We start from the raw sequence: 21,394 nt of genomic DNA on the forward strand, positions 1-21,394 counted from the left end.
TTTCTCAGCTTTTAACCAATATATATGACTTTGGGGGTGGTGTGTGAAGAATTATGGTCAAAATTTCCACATTTGAGACCAAACTGTTACCATTGTACCATTTGTATCATTTTCAGCAGCATAAGTGCCCTCTATGGGTTGAACACTGCTTTTTTTTGTGCCCTCAAATGAATGGGATATTTGGTACATCGTGACGTCACGGTGGGGTTAGAGCGTGCATTCATGTGAAAACATTTTTTTTCCCCTTTAAGACCAATGCATCCCTGGGTAATGCCTACTGTGGCTAATATTAGCCGCTAGTTAGTTATGTTACATGGCAGTAAAACGCCACTGAATGACCAAATTGATAGAACTTTTAACCATTTCGAGTAACACTGTTTCCATACGGATCACCAGCGTTAGTTTGTTGTTTATAACGTGGCTATATTCATAACGTTTTCTATCTCGGATGCTTTATTTCGAATCCCACGTAGGTTACGCGTGCGCAAAGCGTGTGGGTTTCAGGACGAAACAGTCTCGAGCCACTAACGTTATCTTTAGAGCACAATATTCCTGGAATGCAAGTTTAACTAAACATTTACATGTCCTCTGCATTCTACATAAAATTAAGATATTACGGGTTGTTTTATTTTGTATGTTACATACTTATTGGCCAAGATATGTTACTTTATGGGGGAGGAATTCTGTCAGCTAAAGAAGGGAGTATAGGCGGCCAAGTAGAATACAGTTTTGCAAGAAATCTGGGGGGTTTAGTCCTGCTTTAAGTAGCCCCTGCTAGGATGAAACGGAGGGGGGAAAAAGAGATGGCCATGCACAAAATGCAGGGGTACATTCCCTGCCTACCAACATGAGGGTTGCAGGTTCGAGCCCTCTGGCTTGGTCGGACGTCCATACAAGCACAATTGGCTGCGAGTGAGAAGCCATAGTAATATTGTTATCTGCCTCGTCGGCGTTACAAACTCTAAATAGCCATTATCGGTCTTTCTTCAATTAATCCAAAGGTCTTCAAAAGGAGGTAGCAGGTAGGCCTACAGCAGTGATACTCAACTGGCGGCCCGCGGGCAACATGCGGCCCATGGGCGCCCCCTGTGTGGCCCGTGATGGAATTGCACAAAAAAAAAAAAATTTACAGTGCACCTGAACGCAACATGCAAGATACCCGCTGAATAAGTGTCCAAAGGTTCATGCCATTCTGGCCAATATTCCACTTCTGTCATAGCATTTCAGTCTGGAATATGGAATATCTTTCAATAATCTATTATGATTTAGCTGCTAAATTGTCAAATACCGCCGTCTGCTCGCTACCCAGGCACTTATGTATGTACTTAACCGAACTAACTTAACCTAACAAACTATCCGGTGTGCACAACATTGTCAGACTACTAGGTTTGACTCTGATGAAGACGCAGCAGGCGTCGAAACGTTAGTCATTGAATAAAGCAATTTTCCAGTGAATCGTGTGCTCCAGGATCCTCTTTGGTTTGTCCATTGAACTTTTGTCGTGATACTGTCCTGTCCTGAGAGCACCGACCTCCTTTTGTGGAGGGGCTGACGCGCAAGAGACTCCTTTTGTATTGATATTGTCAGACTAAACTCCGGCTGACACCCCAAAAACCTATAATCTGCTGCAGAAAAATGTATATTGTTTGTTTTTATTAACTGGCCCCTCGCCTTCTATCATTTCACGAAAGTGGCCCCCGGGCAAAGCAAGTTGAGTATCCCTGATGTAGGCTATAGTAGAGAGTGCAGCAGGTGCAGTCAGCTTCAGACTCGCCTTGTCTGTCTGACTGTGTGTACGTGTGTGTGTTCACGTCTTTAAATAAAGGGTTAGTCTGTGCCTCTGCATGTTTCACTTCTCTAACTCTTAAGTTGCAAAATAATGTTGCTTTGTCACGTTATGAGCCTGCCCCGCCCGCACCCACGATATTTTCCGATTTGCAAACCCAGACCGGCCTGCGGGGCGGGCCAGCCCGCGGGACCCAGTGGGTTTTGGGTAGCTCGCGCATCACTACCATCTATGTAGAGGTCTTTGATGGAAACTAGCCCCTTCTCACTCCAGGTATGGTCGTTTCTGTCTGACCATGGAGCCAGAAAAGAGTGATTGAAACAAATTGACGTGTGGACAGAAACATCTGGTCGACTCAAAACACTCCTGACTTTGTTTAAAATTCTAGAAAAATACATGATTAATAATCAGTGTTGGGGGTAACTCATTACAAAAGTAACATATTACATGTAATAGATTACTTTTAGCAGTAACTCAGTAATATAACTTATTACTTATAGGATTTCAGTAATATTATACCAGTTGCTTTGTCAAGTAACTCAAGTTACAAATTTTGTTACATTTTAATAAATCAAAGCACATTTTTAAGACACAATCATTTCCTAATCAAACTGTTTGTTTTTATGCAAATAACTACTATAGATGACAATAACAAAGTAAAAGAATAGCATTTAGAATTTTGGATTGTTTACACTGCTTCAATTATTTTTCGGGATGGTTCCGAGGCGGCAATGTCATTCTGCTGCTGCCGTTGTTTTGGTAAAAGTAATGCAAAAGTAGTGTAATAAGTAACGAGTTACTCTACACAGAAAGTAATATTGTAAAGTAACTTATTACTTTCAAATGAAAGTAACCAGTAATATGTAGTATATTACATTTTGAAAGTAACTTGCCCAACACTGTTAATAATAGGACAGCAAAGTAGTTGAGACAAGGCTCACCCAGGAAATGCATGAGTGAGGAGGCGTGGATGCGCTTGCGCAACATCTCCAGGGTGTTCCTGGTCAGGCGGAGCAAGGCGTCCACGTTGCGGTGGTTGAAGTGGGAGAGCAGCTCCTGGGCCTCCTCCTCCATCACCTCCATCAGGTCCCTCTTCTTCTTCCTCCTCACCAGGGGCGAGGCCGGGCCGACGCTGGCCGGAGGGGCCAGGGTGTTCCTGGAGAACAGGCGGCCCTCGGACCGCCCCTCGTCCTCGACTGGAGATACTGTAGAGATGAACGCTTGGTTTGCACGGCTTGCCTAATGATATATTTAAGTTGTGAACTGACCCTAAACCCCCGTATTTATTCATCAGTATTAGTTAGTTTACCATTACTGTGGTCTACAATGTGGTCCACGTTCTTGCTGTTGGTGCGGCTTTCTTCAACAACCTTCTCCTCCTCCTCTTTGTGATTGTGGTCAAACTCCAGCAGCATGTTGATCAGTTCATTGGCCGCCTCCTCCACCAATGAGCTCTTGGTGTGGAGGCTCTGTGCTGCTTTGATACACAGGTCCTAGATATATACAAACATACATATATACATACATACATACATATATAACATACAAACATATATACATTCATATGGAGCTCAACTAACTGTACATTCACACCAAGGTGGAAAAAAGTAGAGCCCGACCGATATATCGGTCCACCAATATTATCGGCCGATATTGGCTGATAACCGATCGGTATCGGCTGATATGTTGGCCGATATGCCGATATTTTTTTATTTTGTATTTTTTAAGTTATAGACAGCATGTTGTGTATATTTGATCTTTTTTCTTAACTCAAGTTATATTTTATATTTGTTCTATTTGTGTTTTTGTATTTCTAGTTATTTATAATTATTAAATCCCCAGTTAAGTTTACTGTTTCATTGCAGTGATGTCATTTTGGACAATAAAGTTGATTGATAAGCTGTAAAATATCCTGCCTACATTACATATCTCAAGTCATGTCAAGTCATATCTTTGTCAAGTGTTTGATATTTGAGGGATCATTGCAAAAACATTGTGTAATATAATGTGTATATTTAATATAAGAATATCGGCCGATATATCGATATCGGAATTTTTTTACTCCCTAATATCGGTATCGGCACCGGCCTCAAAAATCCTGTATCGGTCTGGCTCTAGAAAAAAGCTTCACCCGCGCGAGTTTGCTGACACAAGCTCACACACATTATTTGCTCGAGTTGAAAAACGTCAACTCGAGCGACCGGACGTTGAGATGAAAATCGCGTCATTAGCGGTACGTCAATTTGTGTCACCCGTTGCGCGATTTTGCCCCGGCCCGGGACAAAATCACATCTACCCGCGCCTGTGCATTGAATTTGTATGAAATCTCATCACATGATCAACCCCAACGCCCCCCGATGTGAACACACAGTAAGTAGTCTCTTAAAACAGACTGTCTCATCTACATCCGGCGAATGCAGCTAAACAGTCTGTACGTTACACCCCCAGAACATGCACAAGGAAGTTGGGAAAAAAACCTTCAGACTGGAAGGAAGTTTGACGGAATCCGACCAATCACGACACATGTGTCCGTACACGCGTGTCTGCGAATGAGGCATATTGGATTCTGATTGGACTAATGAGCGGAAGACCCGCCTTTCTGCTTCCCATTCCGGTTGGCGCATGCTTCTCCCCCAAGTATTACAGACGGTATGGCAGAAGCATTTGAAAATTGCGGAAGCCAACTCGTCTGTTTTAAGAGACTACACAGTAAGGGTATCATTCTCTTCCATGCAAAAAAATAAAAACTAAAAAAGGATAGTCATTGTACCATAATGTGCTTTGGGTGAAAGCTTATACCAAATTACATAAGTGTTTACAAGGTGTTGTGTCTGTGTTCATCAGTTCATTGGCTGCCTCCTCAATCATAAAGCTCTTGGTACAGACGCTTTTCAAAGACCTCCCAGCAGTGCTGGGTTCCAACAGTTATTAAATATATGTTCTGCTTATGGTGTCAAATTCAACGTTAAATACAATGCTAAAAAGAGTGTTGTCATGATCTGTAGAACAAAGGGAGACAGGGATCTCACTGTTCCTGCCTTTTATTTGTCAGATAATGTTCTGTCTGTTTGTGATAAAACAAAATATCTGGGTCACTTCATCACTGACCAAATGTCTGATGATGAGGACATGTATAGACAGCGGCGTGTGCTATATGGGCAGGCTAACATGCTGGTCAGGACATTTCATTCATGTTCTGATGATGTAAAGATGAACCTTTTCAGAGCCTACTGTACCCGTATTTATACTGCCCCCCTGTGGGTGAACTTGAGAAAAGCGAGCCAACATAAGCTTTAGGTTGCATATAACGATTGCATGCGGATTCTGATGAAAAAACCTAGGTGGAGTAGTGCAAGTGACCTGTTTTGTAAGGCAGGAGTCTACACTTTTCAGGCCCTCCTTAGAAACTTAATGTACAATTTTATCGGCATACTAAATGTGTCCCAGAATGCCATCATAGTACTGCTAACCAAGCCTGTTTTTAGTGCTGTGAGATACAACTCACGAATGTGGTCCTATTGGTATAGGTGCATTCTATAGATCTTAGGGGTGTCACGATACATTCAGTTCACGATACGATACACGATATTGGGTTCACGATAACGATACGATACGATATTTTAACAAAAAAATTTGCGATCGATTTGTAAGTTGAGGGGGCATCCTCCACGCTAATTTGAGTAATTTCACCATTTTCATCCTCCGTGTCTGTAACGTCCCTCGTCTGTTCAAACAAAGCAATGAAAAGGAGAGCGAGCATGCAATCAGATGCAGATCAGTGCCACCATGTTCAGCTTCTTTTTCTCACCATATGAGATTTCATCTCAACGATACATATTGTCACGTTTTGATATCGCGATATATTGTGACATCCCTAATAGATCTTAATTCTTTCTTGTGCGTTTTATTTTTCTTAACACATTGACTGCCAGCCTTTTTTCAATGCTGTCGGTAGGTTCTGCCAGGGGGGTTTTTGAGGATTCTAGGCTCATTTTACAACAGCCGAGGATTCTTTTCTGTTAATACTTCGTGAACACCAATCATCTAAAAATAACTAATAGAATGTGTGCTTTCTCTGTCTAAAAGAGTTAGTTTGTAGAGTTAGTAGTTATGTAAGCATTAGCAGTTGAATACAGCATGGTTTCAGCGTGAGAAAAATTATTCAGAGATAAACGGCTTTTTGTGAAATTCGATAGAACAGTCACTTTAACCATTCATTTTTGGCATCAGTAAGACCTAAACAATAGTTTTGAACAGTAATTTCCTCCATAACAGCAGGAAACTCCCCTCTGCTCAACTCCTCCCTCCGTGGGCGTTCTTTTTGGCTGCAGCGCCGTGTCACAAGCACTTTCCTACTTGTGCAAATGCACTTTCTCATACTCTCGACCTCTCAAATAAATTTCTGAATAGAAATTAAATTACTCTAAATTGGAGCGAAAAAGAAACAAAAAAGAATGGGTTGAAAATCCCATTCTAAAAGCCTTTTATGGCTGTTTCCAATTTGGTGCTATTTTCCAAGGCAAAATGACCTGCTGCTTGTCACGAGTCTCACTGCCCCGCTGCCGCTGTGCCTGCCTGTGCCTGGCTCCCCGAGGAAGCCCGGCTGGACTCGCCCGCCTCCCGGAGCCCTGGCCGAGAGCTCCGATGAAGCCCCTGCGACTCTGGTCATATTTACGCTGCGTGCCTCAAAGTGTGCTCCATCCGCAATCCACCATGCAAGTTTGACATCCCGCACCGCCAGCAATCAGCGCGAAAACGAAAGTGTTTTCGCCCCATCCATTTTGATGATAATGGCTTCCATGCTGCTGTCTTGGCTTGCTTGGCTCTCAATAGTCTGAGCACCGTCTCCACTCAGTGGGTCGGCGGAATGGATTGCACACGCCCGGCGGCTCTAACACTATAATAGGAGATGCAAAAGGGCCAGATCAACGATCCACCGTCAAAAAAAAAAAAACGATTTTTTTTGACGTGTAAACACGTCGTTGGCAGTCAACAGCTGGATATTGTGTTCACACAGCAGTCAATGTGTTAAGTGTTGTTCATGTATGCGTTTTTCTATGGACCTTGTGTCTGATAATAAAAGTTGATTGATTGATTGATTGAAAGCTCTTGGATTGAACACAGTAATTAAGGTGTACAGTATGGTGAAAATGTGAACTGGTCAGTTCATTTCTATTTACTTCAGTTCAACTGCATACGCAGAATTTGTGATGAAGTTAGCATGAGCACAAAATCAAATGATGTCCACCTCAATCTACACAATATTGAACAACCCATGGCATGAGCGGAGAATCCCAATAGTCAATGTAATATTTGCGTCCTGTCAGCACGACCGTTCACATTACCATTCCTGTTTGATGAGTTAGCAGCTGTTCTGTCACATTAAGTATAAATCAACATTCATGAACTGTAGCCAATGAGCCTCTCTGTGCTCATCCACAGGGACTGTCAGAGAAATGGACAGAAATGTAATTATTGTAATGGACAACTTGTATCAATCTACACACATCATGTTGTGCAGGACTCGTCAATTGTCATTCATCTAAAAGCATGATAGGAATGACCCATGAGAATAAAAACAGATGACTGAGTAGAAATTATTAAATAGTTACAAACCAATCATGCTTTGGATGATGTGAGGCATTGTCCTTACAATGCCAAAAGGACACAGAAATATTCAAATGAACAGAACAGTTACGTAAATCCGTTTGGAAGTTAAGGTGCCTTTTTGTGATTGGCCACGGCCATTGCCACACCCCCTTTTGGTAAGTGAATCAGTTCTAAGGCTACGTTCACACACAGCACCCAAGCCTTGCCTACACCTTGCCTTTACCCACGCTTTTAAGTAGGCGTCCTTTTTAGTCAATGAGGCTGTGTACACAGGGCGCCTCAATGTGAACCCTGCGTGTACCCACGCCTCGCCTGACCTGCGCCGATTTTATCGTTTAGGCGTGAGTTCTATTTTCAAGCCGACTAGGTGTGTGAAGGCAGACTTCTTCTGTCAAGCCATGAAGGAAAAACGCAACAATATCGGTGGGAAATGGCAAAGTCAACTAAATTTCAAAATAAAATGGTGTTACTACAACAATGTTGAGCAGAGAGAGAGAGAGAGAGAGAGAGAGAGATAGAGAGAGAGAGAGAGAGTGATTGACGGGTGGCTATCACGTGGGTCTTTCTCCCCGTCGGTAAACAAATCTTCAGGAGAGAGAATAGCGACCGAAGAAGCAAGATGGACAATGAAAGGTTAATCCACTTAGTACAACAGCATCCAGTTCTCTATGACAACAGTGACCCAAGAAGGAGACCTGGTTATACATATCCAGCATCAATAGCACATTAAATATATCAGATTTATTTTACCTACCTATGATAATTCGGGACCACACGTGACAAAAAAAACACTCGGGAGAGAGGAGAGGCGCTTGTGACTCGGCTCAGGTGAACGTGGAATAGGCGTGCAGTGTGATCGCAAAAGCGCGTGATAGGTTCACGCGCAGCTCAAGGTCTGTAGGCGTAGGCGTGGCTTGAGGCAAGGCGAGGCGTAGGTGCCCTGTGTGAACGTAGCGTAAGTTGGCCCATGACCTACTGTTCTACCAAGTTTTGCGCAAATCTGTTCATAACTTTTTGAGATATCCTGCAGACAGTCGGACAGATAAACAAACACACAAACGGGCAAAAACATGATCTGCGGCCGTTGGCGGAGGCACCTGTAATAATCAATAACGCGGGTTGATGTATTGATTTACCCTGGTGGTGTGAACAAACTCCTCGCAGGTGAACGGGTCATCCTCTGGCAGAACACACAGTGTGGCTCCACTCATCTCCTGCAGCACCGTGTCTATCCTGAACTCCACCAGGTCATTCACCCTGTCCATCAACAGCTCCAGGTCCGCTGGAGGGGGGAGACAAGAGGGAGAGTGGAGACAGAGATGCAGAGAGAGAGAGAGAGAGAGAGAGAGAGAGAGAGAGAGAGATGCGGCAAGAGAGGTGGGGGGGGGGGGGGGGGGGGGTTGAACGAGGTTGAAGGTAGTCTGGTATCCAGCCCCATATGAATGGCAGTTGTCATCACTCTTCATTCATTGGGGCTGGTTACCAGGTTAGGTCGAAGGGGGAATAGACCTTATTCGCTAACCCTGGACGGCACCATATTGTTGACATACCGTCCTGCGCGCACACAGCGCTGCAGCTGACAACTAGTAACAGCCTTATTGTCGTTTCTGTTCCATTACAAAATAGCGATGGTGATGACAGCAATAAAAACCCCACAGTTGTTGTTTGTATGCTGCCGTTAATGCCTGTAATAATAAACAAAAGAAAAAACGAGGTGAACAGACTTTGCTGTGAGGAGCTGTCAGAAAGTTTCACCTGTCTCTCTCCTAACTATCCACACATCTCCTGTGCTGCTGACGTATCCTCAGTCTCGCTCCCTTCACGTCTGTGGACGGTAGAGATAGAAACAAACCACGGGGACTTTATTGCTGTCATTACTACAGCCATGCCTAACGCAGGTCACCATCCGAACACAATTGGAACGATACAGGTAACGCTAACGGCGGCTAGCTTCCTATAAACGCTGCTCTCACATAGGCTGTCACTTAAAGCTGCAGCACTATGTCAACAATATGGCGGCGGTGGGCGTGCCCGTACGTGAGTGACGTCAATCGAATAAGGTCTATACGGGGATGGACAGATGGTCTTGCTGGATGCGGTGCTTGCTTACCCAGAGTCTTGTCGATGCGGCTGAGGTACTTGTCTATGTTCAGAGACGTCCAGTTGAGGGAGGTCAAGCCGGGCAGTAGAGCCTCGTCCACCTGTCAAGTCAGTGATGTACGTATTGATGCACGGGGCAGCTGTTGATTTGATCTCTTGTCATGTACGTGTATTATCACACATCAGATGTTTCATGTTGGAAAAAGCTGCTTGAGATGCATGGTAAACAATCAAAATAAAAAATATTCCCTTTTGGAAATTAGTCTGAATATAATACTGGAATAACACATGTGCAATGAGCTTGTATTTGAAATACATCTTGGTTTACTGGACCACACTACTGTACATCTTATCTTACCTTAGCCACATGAGGGATGGCCAGCTGTTCAAAGGCACTCTGAATCTTAGTCCGCACTCTGGAGTTCTCACTCAACATCAACTAGAAGGGGAAGAAGACATTAACACATTTATTTTATAAGTGTTAAATTGATTTATTCAATGAGAACACTCAAAATGTCCAATTGGAATTATGTTCCCAATCAGGATGTCACAGGATTGAACACTGACAATGGACGCACAATCTGATCTCACCAAGTAACAGTTGTCCCGGGACCAACATTTCTTCCTAGTATGTTCCTAGTACGTTCTATGTATTCTGTGTTTTATGTCTTTCGGGGACAACGGATGGAAATTAGCCTCGTGCTAAATCCGGCAATCGTTACAGTCTTATTATGTTCCAGGTGACTGTATCTGCTTCATGGTTTTTGTGTTCATTGATTTTGCACTGTCCCGTCCAAATAAACAAATAAATAAATAAATAAATAAAAGTATGGGCGGCCCCGAACTCATTTGATTGGTCGCCACAATTGCTTCTTCCTTAAAAAAAGACGTGTGGCAAGGAAAAGAATGTGGTTAGGATTAGGGTTAGGGTGTGACAAAAGTGCAGCTCAGGGTCTGCTCGCTCCTATGGCTTAATGCAGTGGTTCTCAAATGGGGGTCCGCGGACCCCCAGGGGTCCGTGGCACTTTGCCAGGGGGTCCGCGAAAAGTTTTCAAGTAAAAAAAAAAAAAAAAAAATTTTTTTTATAAAATGCTACATGTTACTTATTCCTTCTCAAACTACTTCCTACATGGTGCTAGTCTATCAAAATATCTTGGCTGTCATTGATTGTGTTGCATAGTGGTTTTCTGTACTGTTGACAAATTGTGATATTGTAAGTCGCTTTGGATAAAACAAAAGTGTCTGCTAAATGACGTAATGTAAATGTAATGTAATAAAAAAAAAAAAATTTTTTTTTTTTGCAAAATCTTCATAGTTCAACGAAAATAGTTTATGCTTTAAATCTAAAATGGTTCATGGATTACATTCTAATAACAAACCTATCAAATTAAAAGTCAAGCACGTTACCGTGGAAACAATTAAGCTTAGCCCAAAATCACAAATCAGAATGAGGGGGTCCCCGGTATATTTTCTATCTTGTAAGGGGTCCTTGGCTGAAAAACATTTGAGAACCTCTGGCTTAATGGATAGGTTGAGGCCACGTCTCGTCATAGACGCTGGTTTAGCTGGCTCAGCCTGGCTGGGGGCGTGGTCAGGGTGGGGTAAAAACCCCCTTCTATCCAATCAGCAAAGTTAGAATTTAGCTGATAGCCCAGAGCCCAGGCAGACACGATCGGGGATTTAACCACCGCAGTAAACGCACATCTGAGCAGACGTCTTGTGTTCTGCTCTAGAACCCCCAAACCTGTAGTTTAGAGCCGCAGCACCGTCTTTTGGTGAGTCAGCCCATGAGATATATGGGCGGTTTTACCCCACTCGCGCGCCAGCCGTTTAACATTTTGTGGGCGTTCCCAGACATGCCGACTGTCTCTATGGCTTAATGGATAAGGTGCGTGCCTTCCAATCTGAGAACTGGACTTCGACTCCCGGTCAAACCGCACACATTTTTACAAAACATTAGGGTTATAGACATTAGGTTTAGGCAAGTACAACAATGTGCTTAGGGTTAGGGTTTGGGTCTGCTCATCGTTAGATAAGAAAACCCTAACCTTAACACATTGAGTGCCACAGCGCTTCAGTAAAATTGTCTGGAGCCTGTGCCAGATTCACTTCCATTCAGTTGAAAACAGCTATAGAATTTTTTCTATTATGGCTATATTAACGGGGCTGGACTTTAATGAAACATTGAACACTCCTGCTTCTTCCAAAGAAGAAATTTTGTTTCTAGACAGTTCCATTATGAAATGACAGCCTCTCAAAAAAGTGCACTTTCAAGGGTTTTCTGTCGTTTTTTTTTACTTTCCAAGATATAGTCCCTTTTATGAATACCTTTTGCACTCTAATTTCGAGCACATTCACTGACTCTGGCTGGTGTTTTCTGATGTGGTGGCGTGTGGTGTGGTTTCTGTGCAGCATGTGTGCCACACACCCCCCCCCCCCCCCCCCCCCTCCCCCCTCTCCACCTCTGAGCTGCGGGCTCCTCCCACACGCACAGAGTTTGTTTCTCGACTCCGTTTTTGCCCCGGACAGATCCCAGCGCCCATCAAGGAAATGATGCGCGCTGGCAAACGCGACTGAACGAAAAGGCTTGGCCGTTCGGCTTCGGATGCTGGCTTTCTAGGAAATCGTGTGGAGATAGATAGAAGCATAAGCTTGTGGCATACTCTTCGCTCAGTTGTGAGCGCGGATGCAGCCGAGCCCACTCTCCGCTGTAGACAGAGCAATATATACGGCTCTGGCAGAAAGCATGCATCGGTTTCCACTTTGATGACGGCTTTCTCCGCTGTCTCCTGTACAAAGTAAAGGATCTGAGGTGGGTGGAGCAGCTCCTGTGACGATGTTTAAGGTGGCGCCGTGTGATCCCTTGAAGGGATTCATGCTCACTGGCTAGGTACGACCTTAAACAGCAGAATTATGGAATAATATGAATTATGATTTTAGGACGTCCACAGACGTCCTTGGCACTCCTCGTTACTTTTTTTTAGGACGTCCACAGACGTCCTTGGCACTCAATGTGTTAAAGGGACACTGCCGATTTTCAATGCTGATTTATGTTGCACATAATCTCACACATAATATGAAAACTGTAAACAGTTTTGCAGACATTCATTTAGTTTGACAGTTATTGAGAGTTGATTTGGGTTAAGTTGTGGACCAGTGATGTCATTTGTGCATGAATGACATCACTGGTCCACAACTTTAACTCAAATCAAACTCTCAATACCTGTCAAACTAAATGAATGTCTGCAAAACTGTTCACAGATTTCCTGTGTGTGTGAAATTATGTGCAAAATAAATCGGCATTGTTTTTCAGTGGAGTGTCCCTTTAACCACATCTTTTTTACTTGCCACACGTTTTCAGGAAGAAGCAATTGCGGCGACCAATGAAATTAGTTTGGGGGCGGGGTTTTCCCGGCCCATAGTAGGAAGAAATGTTGGTCCAGGAACAACTGTTACTTGGTGAAATCAGTTTGTGCAACAATGGATACATTTACCAGTCTACATACATGTACAGTCAACAGTACTTTGGGCCTTCAATCTTTTGGTTGCATGCATTTACAGGCAACTGTGTCTGTGTGTGACTGTGTATTTCTGCAATTGAACTACCTGTAATCTGTTGTAGTTCCTCTTGAGGGCGCCCTGTTTCTGCTGCAGCAGGGCAGCGAAGGGCGGGATCTCTAAACTCATCCTCGTCATGCAGTCCGTTTCCCGGATCTGGGTCAGGATCTCTGGGTCCAAGTTCACAAACAGCTCCCCTGTCCCTGGAGACCTAACCAGCAGTGAGGCCTTCAGGCACACCCTGGCATCCTCCATCTGGGGAGGGCGGAGGGGAACGGGTATAGAGTAAAACCATGAATGTCCATTTTGTGCTGTCCATTTTGTGATAATGCACTTGTGCTCAATATTTATTTTATTTGCTCATGAATATTTATTTATTTATTTTATAAACAGACTGCAGCTCATCATCCGCTGTGCTGAGAAGATGATCGGATGCAACCTGCCATCCCTTCAGGACCTGCACGCAGCCAGGACACTGAAGCGGTTACTTAAAGTGGGTACTTCAAGTATTATAGCTGCTTCCCCTACCAGAACTTTACACCATCAGATTACTCTTGTTAACCACATCGTGCACCGCTCAGACTGTAACTCATATTTCATTGAATGCCTATTTAACTCGGTCTGTAAATTCATCTAAATTCACTGCCTATTTAACACTTATTTAACTCAGACTGTAAATTCATATTTAATGTCTAATGAACACTCCTCCACTCATGTTGTTAATTGTATATATATATTGGATTGCACTTGCAATGTTGTGATTGTCCTTTAGTTATTTTTTCCTACTTCTTTATCTCTGAATATTGACAGAACCGCTACGCTGCATACAGACACTTAAGCTGCGTTCAAAAGTCAATGCACAAAGTCAATGCAAACGAGCGATTGAGCGTATATTCGCCCGGGAGAAAAATCTCTGGGCGTCCGAGCGACAGAGACAGAGCGATAGGGTGAAAATACGCTCGTCGCCCGAGATGAAATATCCCAACTCGAGCGAAATGACGCTGGCATCAGTCGCTCGCTGTTCAACGCTGATTGGCTGCCGTGTGAGACTGAGTCAAGGATCACACTGGCTTGGAACAAACCGCTGGTTTATTGTGTGGCAACAAACCGCATTGACAGCTGATTGACAGGCTGACAGCTGACATGAAGTGAAGTCTGTACTACCGGTATAGAGCTCACGTTAGGAGCACGCTGATAGGCTTAGCTTGTAAACAACTACGGTGGCTCGTAGTGGACAAACATCATGACATTGCGTAAAGTTATAGCCCCATGATGTCCGTCAATTATTGTGCCTGTTGATGAGCGATTTAAACAGAGCGACAGAGCGATTCCAAAGTTCAGTCGAGCGACAGAGAGAAAAATAAATATTTCGGTGTGAACACAGCTTAAGACAAAATTCCTCGTATGTAATAAAGGGATTCTGATGTATTTATTTATTTATATATTTTTTATTGTTGACCTTATTAAGCATAAGGCATTCAGACTTTTATGTCTACGCGACCAACATGATATTTCCTCTCTCTCACCTGTTTCATCCAGCCATGATGGTAAAGCATCTCAAACTCCAGCAGAACCCTGGCCACCCGGTTGTAGTTCCTGATGATCCTCTTAGCTTCTGGTGTAGACAGAACTCCTGGATGCTGATCAGGGAAGGAGAATCATGGGACGGTGTGAGATAGGACATGCTGGATGGGGAGATGTATGGTGTAGGACCAGGGCCGCCCAGAGAGATGGCAGTGCCCTTGGAAGGGTCCAGCCACTATGCCCCCCCCTCCCCCGCACGCAATTTACTCATATCAACGCATGAAAAAAGTGTGTTAACAGATTATTATTTGGGTCTAAAGCCCTTGCCTGCTCCCGCTTTTTTTTTGCCTTGCGATTTTGGCACCCTGACTTTTGTTTTGCTCCTGGCATTTTGCCATCACCGGCCTTGTCTTGTTTGCTGTGTGTTACACCATAAACTCTAGCTGCTGTTGCCACCAAGCAAAATGGTCCGCCTGCCTTGTTCTTCTTCTTCTTCTTGTTTTGGCTTTCCGGCAGACTAGATGCCTTGCGGCACATTGCTGCCTCTCACTGCACTGGTCGGATGGGGGATTACATCAGAATGGCACTATTTTCCACAGGAGCACTCCTGCCCAAGCATGCCTTGTTACTGCTGCTGTGTTTTGTGTATTTGTTCGACTCCTTGCAAAAAAATAAATTAGTTGCCGCATTTTCAGGATGGGAGATATATTTTAGTGCTTTTTTTTTTTTTTTTTTTGCCTGGCTCCAATGCCCCCCCCTAGTGGCGATGCCCCTGGAAGCTTACCCCTTTACCCCCCTTTATGGGCGGCCCTGTGTAGGACCAGCAAGGGGGGTGCGAGGCCCTGTGCGAACCTCGCGTGCCAGGCCCTGCTCATTAACATGCACAAGCATGAATCACGTGCACGCACATAGCAAGTCTAATCCCACACACTAACACACACATGGTTTATCAGGTGAGCACCAAAGACAACTTCACACGTTTGTAGTAGGCTAGTTATCTGAAATAATGGATTGCCTTCACAGCAGATAAACTGTCAGAGCTTTAGATCTTGATCTAGGCTAGATCTCACCAGCAATATTCCCCCCTCTCTTTCACGTGCAGGCTGATATGCGGTGCGCTTTCAGTGTTCCAAAATAAATAGTTTTCGGGGTTACGGTGTGGCAGTGGTAAGCGCTATCGCCTCACAGCTCGAAGGTCCTGGGTTCGATTCCCACCTGGGACGCTGTGAACGCTGAAGGAATGTGTGCCCGTCCGCATGTCCTCGAGTGCCCACCGCCCGGGTGGGGTCGTCAAAAGGGCCTTTCTGTGTGGAGTTTGCATGTTCTCCCCGTGCCTCCCGGGGGTTTCCTTCATATAGGAACCCCCTTCACCAAAACATGCAATATCCTGGTTGCTAATGTGGTTCCTCCTCTGGTCATTAAGGGCGCCTGTTCGGAGGGAGGGGAACTGGTTGGAATAGCGTGAACCTCCCACGTGCTATGTCCTACCGGTGAAGCTTCCCCTGTCAGGTGAAAAGAAGCGGCTGGCTAACTGTCCATGTCTCGGAGGAAGCATGGAGCCAGTTTCGGCTCTCCCCAGATCGGCAGAGGGTGGAGCAGCAACCAGGATAAATAAATTAAATTTGCACTAATGGGGGATAAAATTGGGATAAAACAATCGGGGGGAAAATAATAAAAATAAATAAAAATAAATAGTTTGCAATGTTTTTAGCTATCAGTGCGTCATGCTTGCGGTCGAAATAATTACAGCATCATGCACAGTCTCTCAGCCACAGCTGCAGAGCGCCACAGAAAAAAGCTGAGACATGGTTGAGCGAGGTACTGCAGGAGGCAGACCTCCGCAGATTGCGTGTGTGCTCCGCGCAGGCACCGAGGCGTGCATTTGTCAGAGCTGCTGCAGCCAGTGTGTCGTACAGTGATGAGTGAGGAAATGCCCACGCTGAACTTAACATCGTACATCGGCAGGCACATGAGTAGAATCACCAAACTTGTTTTACTGAATGTGAGCGCATCCCGGAGACGGGAGCGCATGCTGCGCTGCGCTGGTTGCCTCGGAAGGAGCAGGGGACAGGGGATGGGATGGAGATAGAGAGAGAGAGGAAGGGTGGGTGTGTGTGTGTGTGTGTGTGTGTGTGTGTGTGTGTGTGTGAGAGAGAGAGAGAGAGAGACACACACACAGAGGGAGAGAGACAGAGACAGAAGCTGGGTTTCCATCCAAATGTATCGTAACTTTTAATCGAATTTTCAGAAAGTCTGCAAAATAAAATGCGAAACAATGCGCGTTTCCATCCACTGCTATTTTGAGAATTATAGAGCTGTCAATCACCTGGTGTTTGAGGCTGTCTGAGCTGCTGATCAGCTGCTAGACCCGATACAGCTCTGTTAAACACATCTAACGTTATTCATTTAAAGTTTCTTGATGATCTACAAGAAACTTGTAGATAAAAAAAAATCAATTAAGGCCGGCGGCGAAGAAAATTAGCCATATTTAGTGGAATATCTAATTTTAAACACACCAATGTTATTGTCTATTGATTGAATTGCTCTCACACTCAGGCCTGGCCTGGCCTGGCATGCAATTTTGTTTTTTTTTGTTTTTTTGATGGGGGCCCACTGACGAGTGGGCCCGGGGCGGGTGCACCCTCTGCCCCGGTGTACGCTCCGCTACTGCCCCCATGTCAAATCCCATAGGCTTTTCCTCTCACGAACCCGGAAGTATACTTGCGGACTCATTCCTGCGGCTCCCTTTTGGGACAGTGAGGAGCTGTGATTTAAAACCCTGCTCAGTTTCACTGTAGAAAGACATATATATTCAGTAGAACCTGTTGAAACAGGTCCATGGGGTCCTGGATCCTGCGGTACAGCTGGCGGGACCACAGGATCCGGCCGCCCACCGGCGGGAGGTCTCGCCCAACGGGAGGGTCCACTTTCTGTTTGGTGTAGATCCGAGAGACCATCTCAATGTCCCGTCCGTAGTTCTGCAGAATGCGCTGGTACTTCTCCTCAATGCCAAGGTCAGGGATGCCCAGTCTGTTTTTCAGTAAGTAAAAAAGAAAAAGAAAAAGAAAATACATTAAAAAATCATTTTTACAATTAAATGCAAAGTGTGATGACCAAGAAGAATTAATTAAATGGAATGTGAGTGAAATCAGGAGTCTTCTGAGTAAATACAGTTTTACATGTCATGGAGCATAGAGAGATGGTTTTTACGTCAGTGGTTCTCAATCCTGGTCCTCAGGACCCAGAGAGCTTCTGGTTTTCATTCTAATCAGGGACTTGGGGGGGGGGGGGATGGTGGCGCAGTGGTAGCGCTGTCGCCTCACAGCTAGAAGGTCCTGGGTTCGATTCCCACCTGGGTCGCTGTGGGCGCTGAGGGTGTGTGTCCCCCATGTGCTCAGTTTGCATGTTCTCCCCGTGCTCCTCCATATATAACATCCACTAGTCTCGCTGGCCAGCCTCCCCTCCCTTCCATGAGAGGAGTCTGTCAGCGCTGGTCCCCATTCTGGAATTGCGATGGGCGGCGCTTAGCGGCAGTGCCCTTGGAAAATACTTTCCAACAATCCAACTTGCCATTTTCAGCGTGTAGCAACGAGCGAACTGCCGTTAGCTTGTTGCCGTTAGCCTGCTAGCTAGTTAGCGTTGTTGTTTTCTTTTTTTTTCTATAATTTTCCCCCCGATTTTTTATCCCATTTTTAACCCCCATTAGTACAAATTTTAATTTATTTATCCTGGTTGCTGCTCCACCCTCTGCCGATCTGGGGAGAGCCTAAACTGGCTCCATGCTTCCTCCGAGACATGGGCAGTTAGCCAGCCGCTTCTTTTCACCTGACTATTTACTATTTACTATGACTACTACTATTTACAGCGACACACAGGGAGGAGGGAGCGGAAGCCGCTCTGATTGACATTGGTCTGAGCCAATGACAGAGCTTGTAATAAGCGGGGAGTGGAAATCCGGCGGCGACTGAAATGGACGCCTCCAATGGGAGAGCAGCTGTAGAGCAGGGGAGGGGCTTATGCCAGCAGCCTGTTTCCACGCAGCCAGACTCCTCTTACAGAAGGGAGGAGAGGCTGGCCAGCAACACTATCGTCTGACCAACTCCTCAGGCGCTTCACTGCAGCTGCCCACCGCTCCTGGCCTGAACCATGGAGGATGAGCCAGGATGGGTCAAATGCGGAGGACAAATTTCCACGGCGCCTCCAAAGCATGTGCGTGTGTGTGTGTGTGTGTGTGTGTGTGTGCGTGTGTGTGTACTGGCTGCCGTGCACGTGTGCGCATGCCAAATGGTGTTGGTGACAAATAAAGACAGGGTTTGTCCATCCGGTTTAATATTTAATCTTAATCTTATCTACATGTGAGATGCCATACGGTGGCCGTTTTCTTGTTTCCACATTCCTATGCCACCTAATCTGCAGAGTATCTTGTTTTTACTCGTGTTCTTAAAATCCACTTTTCTTGCAAAAACGTGTACCGTAATTACAAGTCCAGGCAGAGTTGAACGTGAACATTTATTTCCAGTTGCAAGTATGGTCCATTACCACAAAAATATATTCTACAAAAAGTAAATAAACACGTATGGTTACTCTAAAATGATCTAAATCAGTCTACACGGTCAAAAACTTGTTGCGATGTTATCTGCTGCAGATTTCCTCCTGTTCTGGCTTGGCTTGACAGTGCCACCCACTGTCGCAAACAATAACTGTAATAGGCATATGACATTGCAACTAGAGTAAATTAAAGCTTGAACATAGCATGTAATTAGAACAAAAAATAACTATTATAAATCAAATTCAATCATGAGAGGCCAGTTCGTAGGATTTAACAAACTTTATTTAGCAATCGGCATGCATGGCAAATGCTTTGGCGCATGACTCCATTAGCCAGTGGCGCTGCTCTTGAGGCAAGAGGAGGGCATCTGCTTAGGCTAGGAGATCCCCCCCCCGTGGGGGATCAGGAGTCACGACTCGTTGGTGGCGGACTGGGGAGGTGGGTGGGGCAAAACAACGCTCCGGAGGAGGGCTCAAGGGAGATGGACTGCTGTGAAGCTGCTGCTGTTATGATCGGCCAGAGAGAGAGAGGTGACGTAGAACCCTTGCTATATATATGAGAATTAACTGACGTCATATCTGACGTCATTACGGACGTCATACTAAGACTTTGACTGACCACGTCATACTAGAACTTGATTGACGTCAGGGGTGATCGGATTAGATTATGCACGAATGGCCTTCTGCTTGAACTATGGTCTAGAGACCTCACTATTAGCATGCATAATACGTGGTTAAATGGCACTCACATGCCAGGTGGATGCATTTAATTGCAATGAACTAGCTGGAATAATAGAAAACCAGCTGTACTCTATCCTGAGGATGGGGATTGATAACCACTGGCTTAGGTAGACGATGGATAAAACTGAGGGTGGGTAAGAGGTAAGGAAGCATTCAACAGAGGATTTACCTTTCAAATTTCTTCAGCACATTTAGGGCTCTCTCTGTATTCTGAATCTTTTCAAACGTGCTATCCATGAAACTCTTCAGCTGATTCTGGAAATACCAAGATAAGCAACAAAACATGGTGACAGAGATTGTGGGCACTTTTTACATACAAGAGAAAAGTATTTGACCAGAATAATTTAGATCTGCATGGGGACAAACCTATACTTCTATATTTCCAAGTCAGTGAAATATTTGTATCTTACATATACCAAGGTAAGCACCAGTGTTGGGCAAGTTACTTTCAAAATGTAATATACTACATATTACTAGTTACTTTCATTGTAAAGTAATAAGTTACTTTACAATATTACCGTCTGTGTAGAGTAACTAGTTACTTATTACACTACTTTTGCATTACTTTCACCAAAACAACAGCAGCAGCAGAATGACATTGCCGCCCCGGAACCATCCCGAAAAATAATTTCAACCGTCTTGAAGTCAGTGTAAACCATCCAAAATTCTAAATGTTATTATTTTCCTATGTTATTGTCATCTATAGTGGTTATTTGCATAAAAACACAGTTTGATTAGGAAATGATTATATCTTTATTTAAATATGTACTAAAAAAAATATGTACTAAAAAAAGCTCAATTTGTAACTTGAGTTACTTGACAAAGTAACTGGTATAATATTACTGAAATCCTATAAGTAATAAGTTATATTACCGAGTTATTGCTAAAAGTAATATATTACATGTAATATATTACTTTTGTAATGAGTTACCCCCAACACTGGTAAGCACAGAGGCAAAAACACTGATCAATCATTCCAGTGCATGGCAATCAGACCCACCACTTGAGAGCACATATTAAATGCATTGACCCATATAGGCTACTGTAAGATGCTCATTGCAGTGTGTGGCTGGAAACATCAACAACATCCAAAAAGCACCCATAGGCAGTGTTGGGGGTAACTCATTACAAAAGTAACATATTACATGTAATAGATTACTTTTAGCAGTAACTCAGTAATATAACATTACTTATAGGATTTCAGTAATATTATACCAGTTACTTTGTCAAGTAACTCAAGTTACAAATTGAGTTACTTTGATTAAATCAAAGCACATATTTAAAAAAAGATACAATCATTTCCTAATCAAACTGTGTGTTTTTATGCAAATTACCACTATAGATGACAATAACAAAGGAAGAGAATAACATTTAGAATTTTGGATTGTTTACACTGATTTCAAGGCGGTTGAAATTATTTTGCGGGATGGTTCCGGGGTGGCGATGTCATTCTGCTGCTGCTGTTGTTTTGGTCAAAGTAATGCAAAAGTAGTGTAATAAGTAACGAATTACTCTACACAGAAAGTA

The 21,394-nt window shown here is 44.1% G+C and overlaps 1 protein-coding gene across 1 annotated transcript in view; it reads right to left on the reverse strand.

Annotated features, from left to right (window-relative positions):
- The window catches only part of LOC310800169 (dynein axonemal heavy chain 5-like), a gene marked incomplete at both ends in the record, with an annotated part of 678,223 nt that overhangs the window by 231,853 nt on the left and 424,976 nt on the right, over window positions 1-21,394 (reverse strand). Inside the window, 9 exons of the mRNA XM_083662754.1 lie at window positions 2,728-2,977; window positions 3,112-3,279; window positions 8,533-8,678; window positions 9,507-9,597; window positions 9,855-9,935; window positions 13,103-13,309; window positions 14,581-14,694; window positions 17,401-17,608; window positions 20,037-20,122. Of these exons, the coding sequence (XP_083518880.1) occupies window positions 2,728-2,977; window positions 3,112-3,279; window positions 8,533-8,678; window positions 9,507-9,597; window positions 9,855-9,935; window positions 13,103-13,309; window positions 14,581-14,694; window positions 17,401-17,608; window positions 20,037-20,122 (1,351 nt within the window). The remainder of the gene's footprint in view (window positions 1-2,727; window positions 2,978-3,111; window positions 3,280-8,532; window positions 8,679-9,506; window positions 9,598-9,854; window positions 9,936-13,102; window positions 13,310-14,580; window positions 14,695-17,400; window positions 17,609-20,036; window positions 20,123-21,394) is intronic.

The sequence above is a fragment of the Poromitra crassiceps genome (assembly GCF_964638095.1).
Source record: "Poromitra crassiceps genome assembly, chromosome: 29".
Classification (NCBI taxonomy): Eukaryota; Metazoa; Chordata; class Actinopteri; order Beryciformes; family Melamphaidae; genus Poromitra; species Poromitra crassiceps.